Here is a 12,286-nt window from a genome sequence, read left to right on the forward strand (position 1 = left end):
CGACTTGCCAAAAAGCTTTTGCCACGCCCACTCTAACGCCTACAAAGCAGCGTTGCCAGAAGAAAAATTTGGCTCTCCTAAAAATCCAGTAAATTAAAAAATCAGTTAAATTCAAATATATAAAGCAAAAAAACAATTAATTGGGAATTTAACAAATTTTGAGAAAAATAATACAGTTTGAGTTTTATATCATATTAAGCATATATTTTTAGAAATTGAGATCTAATTTCATGTTATGGCCTCGAGAACATGATCCGAAAACTCATTTTTGTATACCTCTTCGCTTACAAATAGCTTTAACATTTTTTCAGTTAGTTCAAAGTTATTACAACCGTTTGATAACGTGAGTCTTATGCGTAGGAGAGCATCTGCAGTTTTTGTCGCTGTTCTGTTTTGTAGCTTGTCTTTAATGATGTTGAAAACAGAAAATGCTCGTTCAACGAAGGCATTTGAAAATGCTAAGCACAATAGGGACATTGCTAGATTTGACACATTTTCAAAGAGGTGTTTTCCACCAGCATCGGTTTGGTCGATGATTTCCGACCAATGTTCATCAGAGGTTGATGTTGATGATTTTACTTCAACGCGATGCAACAGATTGTATTCCGTCATTGTAGCATAGACGTCAATACCAAGACCCTTGAATGATTCAGAAAAATCTGAAATGTCTTCCTTGAATTCTGGGAACTCGTGATTGCAACTCTTCCGTTAGCTTTATCAGGAAGTCTCTGCATCGTTTTTTTATGTACATTAAATGTTCCACTTTACATGACGGAGACAAATTATTAAAATTGTATCAAAAATGTATGCAATCCAAATGCATATTAAATTCGCATAAATCTGTAAGATTTGCTTTTGCCGATTGCTGTGGTACCACAATTTTTTGCATAATAAATATAAAAGGTCGTTAAGGTTTTTTTAAAAGCTTCAATGGTTCAACAGAGTCCGATTGAAATAATTTGTTAACTGCAATGATGTCCTTCAATGAATACTGGAGAAAAATTAGATAGAGGTTGTTCTCAACGGTATACAATTGGTACAATGTCTTTGTTTTAAAACCTGCATCACAGCGTTCGGAAGTGCGCGACATATTAAAATACAGTTTTAAGGAGTCCCACTCATCTAAAATGGTTTGAATGGCATGAAGTCTAGCCAGCCATCGAGCTCCAGACAATTTTGCTATTTTTTTTTCACTGTTTCATCCACAATTAATGAAAAGTGGGAATCTCCAATATCTTCAATAAGTTCATCCAAAAGGCACGGCGACAATATATATGACACAATGAATTTTCGGTATGAATTGTAAAGAAATGTTATATACCTGTGCACTTTGTGGATTGAAGTTTGCTGTTTTTCAAAACATTTGAGTTCTAGTCTAAATCAGTAATGCCCTCACACAAATGATCTACTGAAAGTATACTAAAGTGTTAAAAAATAATGGCTGATATTTTAAGCTCGACCCTCTTCCGGCTTTCCTCAAATTTTGGCTTCACAAATGAGTCCAAAACTGAATTGCTTGAAAGTGCTCTCTTTTCTCCAACACTTTTTAAATCCTCGTCTAAGCCTTTGTGATGTGCAGCAATTTCAGTTTTTCAGTATGCACAGAAAGCCCTGGCGAGGGTTTTAACTAATCTTAAAAAAGAACACATACATATTTCAATAGTTTATGCCGAAAATTTGAGTTCACATAAAATTAAATTCACCTTTGAAACATGCATCAGTCTTCCACTCTTTTTTATATTTTTGAACATATTTAGATCTTGGTAATACTGGAGGCATGATGAAAAGGCAATTATTAACAAGCGCGCTCTTTAAAAAGCTCAAACTCAAAATCAATAGAATAACCGTTTTCCAAGAATAGGTCAGTACCGTCACCTTGTATTCGATAGAAAATCGTCTGCAGTTTTTTTTTTTGCCATATTTAGCCACGCCCACAAACCGCCAAAAACTGTCAGTTTTGAAGACTCTCCTTCGCACTTCCACTAGCTGAGTAACGGGTATCAGATAGTCAACAAACTCGACTATAGCGTTCTCTCTTGCTTTTATTCAATTCGTTTGGAATTTCAACATCTGGTATTTTTCTTATATCCTCATGACAATACTTGAACGTTCGGTACCTGTCAATGACTTTAGAGTATACCTGTCACCCTCAAATACTTCAGGCACGACAAATGGTACAATTCAGTGCAATTTGAACTTCGCCAGGAGCATCCTGCCATGATCCTTGACTCGATTCTAACACTGACAGCTTATTTTTCAGCGTACTCTTCACTCGGTTAACCTGCCCATTTGCACGACTCAAATACAGTTTAATTTTTTATGAAACACAGAACTCTGAAAACTTACCCTGCTAAAACTTCTGCCCTGATCGGCGATGATGCGCTGTGACGCACTAAAAAAGGATAGGGAAACGAAGTTCCGCTTAAACTTTTCCAGAAGTTGATTTCACAGATCTACATGTTGACTCATGGACTTTATTAATTGCCGACCATTTGAAATTCCGCCTGAAGTTTACTCCTACTGCGCATATTGAATGTAAAATGCTGCAAATGACTGTCAATGTTTGACATATGCGCAAGAACAGTTGTTATCCCATATTTCTCCACTTCGTAGTGAGCGTTCTCACCAACCGACTCGCGTACACAGCGAAACATTCGGCACCAGTCGGGCGGCTGTTGAGTTAATCTAAAAACATTGCGGCTGGCGTCTCTTCGGTCGTGGAAGTCTTTCATGTCATACGAAATTTGCGTAAGCCACTGGGATGCGCTCAGTGCCATGATCAATTTACTACCTTGAAGGGGCTGTTCCGATCAAATTATTAGTAGTTGGATACCACTTTCCTGATTCTACGTTTGCAGCTTCAAATTGCTGCCCACGTGTCGGCGTCGCTTGCATGATTTTCGCAAGTTCAGCGAATTTCCGATTTTGCATTTCTAAAACTGCACGCCAATGCTTCTTGGAAAACGCAGGTGCTGCACAGATCCTATGATATCGAGTCGTCAGGGTTTGGGTTGTTGTTGTCCATCGGTTCTTCCATAGTTGATCAATTTTAAAAGGCTGCGCGCATCAACGAGTTCACTTGTCTGCATTTGCTTCTACGAAACCACTAACGTTCTCGCCTCTGGCATGGTTCATTTCCTTCTTCTTTTGTTATATTTCCTTTTGTCGTATCGATATCGCACTCTAACCAGCGCAAGTCATCACGTTCAGCAACTGCTCTATCGGTGTCGCTCTAACACATTTATTCACATTCTCATATAATTTGTCGCTTTATCTCTTTTACATTGATATCTAATGAAATATGCAGAACATCAAGGAACACAATTAGAAAAATAAAGCAGTATAGTCTTGCACACCCGTTACATTGCCATAAGCGCAATAAGAAGTAAATAACGACTATGTCCATGCCCATTAATTTCGCCATATATATATATATATGAATTCTACTCTCGTCGGTGGTCGTTGAGCTGGTATGTTGAAAGACGGCCGCTGAAACGCTGCCGTTTGCGACGTCAGGGGCAGCCGAAGCTCGCTGTACAGGTTTCATAAAGCGGGAGGCAACCGTGGACAAACTGCCGTCGATGCTTTTCGGATAGCCACAGACAAAAGGCATATCCAGAAATCGCAAGGGGGGAGTTGGGGCCGTCACTAGGCGCACTAGCACTAGCACTAGCTTTGTGGCTTATTGAGCTTCTGCTCTTCGTTTGTTGTTACTTCTCGTAGCTAGGCTGTTTCCGATTAGTGCTAATTTCCTTTCTAAACATCTGGATGTACTTTCGGTTTTGTTCACACAAATGGTAAGGATAAGGGAGACTCAGAATGTCTTGGGAGATGGTGACATTGGGGGCAGGTTAATTGGCTCCCCCCGCAACGTTCATCGGGGTGCAATAACGCCTTTTTATGTATGACCCATACTGGGTTATATATTATATATATTATATTTTTTGCAGGTCTAAATCGTTGTTAACAAAATTAGGTGCCCTCATAGGATAAGGAGGATATAGATAAGGAGTTGATTGAGTTTCATTCACGTCCGAGTCGTACTCTCAATTTGAGTCAATCAAAATTTGCCGCTCCGCTGGACGTGGCTTATGATTCCTCAGCCTGTTCGGCGAAGTGTGGCACGTTCTTGGCACTCCTGTGATCTCGGCCACCTTGGAGGGGCTGAGTATTTTTGAGTCAGAGGGGGAGTATTCATAGGCTCCTGTGCATGGTTTTGTAGCACACTGCTATGCGATTTATTTTTGGTTTCGGCTTTGTATAACTTATAAAAATACGGGTCCTTTTCGAGCGTAGGTAATACTAATGGTTTGACTCAACCTTACTTGACTTTGAGCACGTCGATAATATTAAGCTTCCAGCCTGATATAAATACCCTCACAACGTAATGGAACTTGTCAAACACTACCTTTTCCCAACTTGCTAAATGTTAATTATATATGTGTGCTTTTTTCCTTGCCATCGCAGTAATGTAATAAGGTCATGCCACCTTGTCGTAAATATCAAGTAAATTGTCCAGTAAAATCTGTCGGCTTATACTACATTCAGTGCAGTTTCCAAAGGTGATTGCCCCTGACCTTGTTGCTGCCTGATGCACAAAATTGATCGCAATAGGATGAAAGCAACAATATTACAAATGTATTGCAGAAAGCAATCTATTGTCACACAATTTTTTAACAAACTTTTTAACAAAAAATACTAAAGTCGGTTTCATTTAAAAATATCAAGGATTACGACTGCCGTAGGAGTTATGTTTATTTGTTGACGTCAAAAATCAAAAAGGACTGGAAAATATTCCTTAAAGCTCACATAAGTTTAAATCCATAGCGGCCACGCAAAAGTTTTGTTTGCCCGCTATGCTACGTCGTGTCATCGACTTGGACGCTGCTGGGCTTCGGACCTTTGTCGGCAATTTCCTGATAACCTTCATCTGCCAACTTTGCCTGAATGGAACAAAGTACATCAATCACCATGATTTTGACTAACCAATTTGAAACGTATTAGCGATATTGAAGACCAAGTTACCTTTAACTACGTCTTAAGCTGTGAAACTACATCCTACTATTGGGGTATCTTAATCTCTTATTCCTCGACCGTCGCCGTTTATCTTTTTTTCTTCTTTTTTTTTTGTTTTGTTGGCAGCAGACATACAAGAACTCGAGGGTAAATTTCCGATTCCAATACCCGACCTTCAACTCAGTGAAACGTCAAATTTCCAATCTAATTTGTTCTCACGTATAAATGGGTTAATCTTTTGAAGATTCGTTTAGAGTAATTCATTTGTGATATTGGTTCACAACTTTCGCAAACGCAAATTTCATAACCCATATGAAAACTCACATTCCGCTTGTGTTACCGGATAAGTGACTTTAGTAATTAACAAAATCTTTTGGCGGAGTTTGGATAAGAATTAAGTTAGAGCATCGTATAGCGGCTAACGCCCAATACAAGTCTTTCATTGAGGAGTACTAGCATATGGAACATATGTCAGCAGTTCCAACAGGAGATTTTAGTTCCTGTTTAGTTCCTGACGCCAGCTCCAAAGAAGAAGCCATCTCGTCTGCAATCTTGTACCGTTTGAATGTTTATATTTTAAAGGTCATATTCGTTAATTTTCTTGAGCGATGATTCCGACTATACAAGGCTCTTCGAATCTGTTAGTTTTCTTAAGGGATTATTACGACTATATAAGGCTCTGAGTCCTGGCGTTTATTATTTGCTTCTTAAATTGCTGTCCAAAAATGCCTAAAATCGTAGATAGAGCAGAATATGCCAATTTCTACTCCAACAAATAGGCGTATGTAACTTTAACTAAACTTTTTGCCATTATCAGATCGAGGAGCTCATACGGAGATGACGAAATATGTATATATTCTTTAGAGAAAACACTTTCTGCATCCGCGAAATGCGGATCTTATTATTATATAATAATATAATGAACTTTACTATAGCGTTTTCTCTTGTTATTAAAATGTTTAATGTTGGTTTATTTAATGTTTAATAAAAGTTTATTAATGTATCAGCTAATATATTATCACACGGACTTTTTTTTAGTCGAGCATTAATAGAGGCACTGGACTATAGCGATCTCGCTTCTAAAGTAATAATAATGCACTACCCAGGACGTTTGCAATAAGCTGATAAGGAATAATTTGTAGTCTTATGAAATTTAGTAAACCGAAATATAAGACTTCTATACTCTATTGTTCGGAAGTACGAGGGATATGAAGATATGCAAACAGCAAAGGGAGAATCCAAAAAAAGTGAATCCATTAGCATGCAGTAATGAAGCGGCTTGTAATGATAGTATAGCTATTTTTAAAGATCTTTCTAATGAGCCGCATTATATATTTATGGTAATTCTAATAGACGTGCCAATAATTTCTGTTTCTCGCATAGGTGTTATTTTTTTTAAACAACAAATTACACTGATTTATAAATATGTATATATATAAAAAGATCAAATATACTTACCAGCAACTGACTTTCCCCGATTAGATGGATCATGATATGAGTCTATTCCGCAAACCATTACATTTTTAAATGGAATTTTTACCGTCCATAATGAGCCTCCAATTTTACAGTTCATTTGTAGCACAATTTTTTGAACCACGGAACGAATTTTTGATTCATTTAGTAAGGTTGTAGCATTTATAACCTGAAAATAAATTTGGGAGCTTTAAAAAAGGTTTCCACTGGTGTTTAAACACTTTAGCATTTTACTGTACTAATTTAATTTTATATAGGACCGGCATAGTCGATTGCAGCTATGTATATGTTACTCTGATAACACAATCCCATTTGTTGATTAGGGTAGATAAGTTAAAATTCCGGACACATTGGAAAAACGTGTATCCCGAGGAATTTCTGGGGAATACCAAATATACCGACAAATGTTAGAGGAAACGCCAAAAGGTATCCCGGGAATACCTTGACATTTACTCGCGTATTCCATACGCTTTCCTCCAGTATTCCTGTTTAAACAATTTTCTTTTAAATTATAGAAAAATCTCCCTAAAACGCTCAAAAAGTTCTAGATTCAATTTTGATTTTTTTCTTAATAAATATCGATTTTTTTTTATTTTATTTGCGTGGGCCTGCGTGGGCCAGGGCCTTCTCCGCTGGCTGCTGGTCGCCTAACGAACTAATGCTTTCTTTAAAGAAAAATATTTAAATAATATATCTGCAAAATTACAAATATACAATACCAATCAAAAATGAAAAGAATTTGGAAAATGTTTTTTGATCAATATTTTGTTGATTAAAGTAGATAAGTTAAAATTCCGGACACATTGGAAAAACGTGTATCCCGAGGAATTTCTGGGGAATACCAAATATACCGACAAATGTTAGAGGATACGCCAAAAGGTATCCCGGGAATACCTTGATAATTACTCGCGTATTCCATACGCTTTCCTCCAGAATTCCTGTTTTAACAATTTTATTTTAGATTATAGAAAAATCTCCCTAAAACGCTCAAAAAGTTCTGGATTAAATTTTGATTTTTTTTCTTAATAAATATCGATTTTTTTTTATTTTATTTGCGTTATTTTTAACGAATGCTATGCGATGCGTGGGCCAGGGCCTTCTCCGCTAGCTGCTGGTCGCCTAACGAACTAATGCTTTCTGTAAAGAAAAATATTTAAATAATATATCTGCAAAATTACAAATATACAATACCAATCAAAAATGAAAAGAATTTGGGAAATGTTTTAAAGCTTTTCAAAATGGTAGTCATATAAAAATTAAATCAATTTCATTTTATTTAAAAACAAGAGAGAACGCTATAGTCTAACACCCACTAACGCCCACAAGCCGCCCAAAGCTGCCACGCCCACACTTTTGAAAAATATTTTAATATTTTTTTCATTTTTGTATTAGTCTTGTAAATTTCTATCGATTTGCCTAAAAACTTTTTGCCGCGCCCACTATAACGCCCACAAACCGCCAAAAACTGTTAGTTTTGAAGGGCCTCATTCGCACTTTCACTAACTGAGTAAGGGGTATCAGATAGTCGGGGACTCAACTATAGCGTTCTCTCTTGTTTTATTATTATTTTTACAGCACTTTAAATTGTTCACGCTCTACTGGTTCGGAACACAATTGGCTGCTAATTTACCTATTTATAAATAAGAAACATGATAAAGGTTGCACAAAAAAAAACGAAACCGAAAATTCTGACTGGCGCTTGCCAAGGTATTTCCGACCATATAGAACCTTTTAATTAGAATTACATATGACAAATAATTAAGTAAGGACATGTCGTCTATAGCGACATCTTAAATCGTTACATCAACAAATTTAAATTAAATATACACTTAACATATATAATTATCTCACCAATTTTTAGAACGGTATTCAGAGGTCTATGGCCCATCTCATCACTCTCCCTCATTTTTATCCACTGCTCTAAAAAAAAAAAAAACAACAAATAGTCAACTGCAGAGCACCGTCTTTTGAAAAAGCCCTTAAATTTGATTTGGTTTTTTTTTACCATTTCGCGAGGAAATTTTAGTACTAAAAGGAAGTTACCACGTTGCATATGTGTTATTATATTTAAAACTATTAACTCCTATTTGTACCTTTTTTCTTTCTTCCACCCCAACTGGCCTCGAGAGCTTCCAGAGGTCAACCGTCGCCTATCCTCTCATTTCTAGATTTTACCATAATCTCCTGGATCTTGCCTATTGGTAATCCACTGGTGGCACTTAATACAAATCCTAGATGCATGACGAAGTTTAATTTAAAACATTAATTTAAAATTTATTCACAATTCAAAATAAACAAAAATAACCAAAAACCAGAGAGAACGCTATAGTCGAGTTCCCCGACTATCTGAAACCCGTTACTCAGCTATTGAAAGTGCGAAGGAGAGTTTTCGACACTGACAGTTTTTCGCGGTTTGTGGGCGTTATAGTGGGCGTGGCAACAATTTTTTTGGCAAATCGATAGAAATTTACAAGACCAATACAAAAATGAAAAAATTTCAGAACATTTTTCAAAAGTGTGGGCGTGGTAGCTTTGGGCGGCTTGTGGGCGTTAGAGTGGGCGTGGCCAAAAGTTTTTTGGCAAATCGATAGAAATTTACAAGACTAATACAAAAATGAAAAAAATATCAAAACATTTTTCAAAAGTGTGGGCGTGGCAGCTTTGGGCGGTTTGTGGGCGTTAGAGAGGGCGTGGCAAAAAGTTTTTTGGCAAATCGTTAGAAATTTACAAGACTACTACAAAAATGAAAAAATATCGAAACATTTTTCAAAAGTGTGGACGTGGCAGTTTTGGGCGGTTTGTGGGTGTTAGAGTGGGCGTGGCAACATGAATCGACAAACTTGCGCTGCGTCTATGCCCCTGGAGTCTGTATGCTTAATCTCAACTTTCTAGCTTTTGTAGTTCCTGAGATCTCGACGTTCATACGGACAGACGGACGGACAGACGGACATGGCCAAATCGACTCGGCTACTGATCCTGATCAAGAATATATATACTTTATATGGTCGGAAACGCTTCCTTCTGCCTGTTACATACTTTTCAACGAATCTAGTATACCCTTTTACTCTACGAGTAACGGGTATAACAAGAGAGAACGCTATAGTCGAGTTCCACGACTATCTGATCGTTAATTAGCCAGTGGAAGTGTGAAGAGAAATTTTAACACATACCGTTTTCGGAGGTTTGTTAGAGTGGGCGTGGCAAAAGATTTTTGGTCAATCGAGACAAATTTACAAAACTAACAAAAATATCGAAACATTTCCCAAAAGTTAGAGTGGGCGTGGCAACATGAATCAACAAACTTGCGCTGCGTCTATGTCTTTGAAGTATGTATGTATGCTTAATTTGAGATTATAGCTCTAATAGTTCCTGAGATCTCGACGTTCATACGGACGGACAGACGGACGGACATGGCCAGATCGAGTCGGGTATTGATCCTGATCAAGCATATATATTTTTTATATGGTTGGAAACGCTTCCTTCTGCCTGTTACATACTTTTCAACGAATCTAGTATATCCTTCTACTCTACGAGTATCGGGTATAACTAGGATAGGATACTTTTCATAAAAATGGAACAAGTCAATCAGAGTAATGGTGCCAAAAGCAGGAAAGGACCATTCAGTTTCTACATCGTACAGACCTAAAAGCATATTGTATTTCGAAACTAATTGAAAAATATCGGATCACCCACTACTTGAGAGAAACATGGACCATTAAACAAGTCAATCGAATAACATCAGAAATACGAACTGCTTTCGAAAAATGGGAATACTGCACCGCAATAATCTTGTATGTCTCTCAGGCTTATAACAAGGTTTAGGTGCTTCCCCAAAACCCCCTCAAACTCCTTCCTGTCGGATGCAACTCTGATATATCCGACGACCACCCTATAAACGCTGGAGTTCCCCAACGCAACGTTCTTGGACCTACGCTGTACGTCCTTTATACAGCAGACATACCAACAAGCAGACTACTAACGATTTCAACGTTTGCCGACGACACAGCGATTTTATGTCGATCCAAATGCCCTCTACAAGCAACAACTCAACTCAGCGGCCGTTTACAAGTAGCTATTTGACTTGCGAACAAAATGTAATCATGTTATTCACACTCAATCGGCAAGACCGCCCTCGATCACCCTAAACCACAGAGTAAAGTTGCTTATCTTGGAGTGCACCTCGGCCGAAGGCGGCTTTGCAGCGATTTTGTCTTCAAACACCTTTCAACCCGTATTCTTTCAGAATACAGTTTAAGAGACTGTTAAATATTGTATATAAATAAGATTTGAAAAATGGTTGTTAGTCTCATAGTTTTTGTGAAGATTCAATAAATAAATTACAGTTATATTAAGCTAAAATAAATGTAATTCAATGTGTATTGCTAAGTTGAAATTAATAAGGAGAACAAAGATCTTTAAATGAAAGAGCGGTGTGGAAGGGATCAAAATCCCTGCCGAGCTAAGGAGAATGATAGGCGGAGAGCTCCAGAGTGAACAGGTGGGCTTCGACGTCAATGATTATTGTGACTTTTTTAGAATTGTTACTTACGAACCTATTCTTAGTAAAAACGTCCGCGCCATACTCAAGTAGGTGCAACCTTGGTGATGATGCTCAAAAAATCACGGCTCGGTAATGCATCACAGTGACTAGCTCAAACTTGATTGCATGGAATGAGCTGGGCACTATTCAAGGAAGGCAATGCGCAACCGGCTGCAGTGTTGTTGAACATGATAAAGGGATGGCCAAACCCCAATAAATGCCTCTCCTCGTACTCCAGATTGGTTAGATCTCTATTGACCGATGACATCCGATGACAATGGTTCTGGCACATGCACTCAAATTAATACCATGCTGCAGCGTATAGAGTTCACAACAAATATCAAGACGAGAGGAACTACAAGATCCATTCATTGGAACGGAGCAGGGTCCTGATAAAAAGGTTTTAAATGCACACTCCACAGTTCAGCGATGTGTATCGAGCTTGGGTCCGATAAGATCGCGTTCGATATCCCGGGTTCTCATGTACCAAGGAGCCCCAGAAATCCTTCTTCTTCGCCTGTAGAACCCGTATCTTATTTAGGTGATTCGTTGCAGCAACGCCGTATAACTGCAGTTCGTAGAACAGGCTGGGGGACAATATTAACCTTACAGTCAAGCGATAGTTTGTTGCGTGGTGCAATGATCAAAGACATTATAGCTACCTAGGTTCAACGTCACATTGACAGCTCAGCGTTAACTCTCACGTTCTAGTTCTCAGGCCATTGCTGAAATGCATCCTAGTATTCCTGTAGACCATTCGAGGCAGTAAAAATACTTTGGCTGTTTGTATAGTATAGCAGTATAGTCCGCTTAGGTGGCTACGAGCACATTTTTTTCTGTCACTGGTGAATAAGTAGGCATGTCCAAAGCAAATACTGACTTTACGGTAGGGCCTAGGACGCTTACTTGGGGAACTCCAGCTCCAGTTGTCTTCGTTGACGATTTGAATCTATCAGCAGAGACGTGGAATGTTCGATCTTCAAGAAAACTTCTAATAACCAAATACAGCTGCGGAGAAAATAACATCTTTGCTTTGTACAGGAGCACAGGGTGCCATACTCTGTCAAATGCCTGTTGTATGTCGAGAAAGGCAACTACGTCGTATTCTTTCTTTTCCATAGCCACTGGAGCAAAGTTGACTACTCTATTTAGTTATTCAGGGGTCAACGTATTGACAATCGCTTTGGCAACATCCTGTCACGTAAGCAACTTGTTAAGGATCAGCCCCACCATAATTTTACCTAGGGGAGGGATTAG

At 38.2% G+C, this 12,286-nt stretch overlaps 1 protein-coding gene across 7 annotated transcripts in view; it reads right to left on the bottom strand.

Annotated features, from left to right (window-relative positions):
• The window catches only part of LOC120450270 (protein argonaute-3), a 130,663-nt gene that overhangs the window by 112,125 nt on the left and 6,252 nt on the right, over window positions 1–12,286 (bottom strand). For all 7 annotated transcript variants that reach the window (XM_039633180.2, XM_039633177.2, XM_039633179.2 and 4 more), the window contains one exon: window positions 6,475–6,658. In XM_039633180.2, coding sequence (XP_039489114.1) covers window positions 6,475–6,658 — 184 coding nt within the window. The remainder of the gene's footprint in view (window positions 1–6,474; window positions 6,659–12,286) is intronic.

Source organism: Drosophila santomea, chromosome 3L, assembly GCF_016746245.2.
Source record: "Drosophila santomea strain STO CAGO 1482 chromosome 3L, Prin_Dsan_1.1, whole genome shotgun sequence".
In the NCBI taxonomy this organism is placed as follows: domain Eukaryota; kingdom Metazoa; phylum Arthropoda; class Insecta; order Diptera; family Drosophilidae; genus Drosophila; species Drosophila santomea.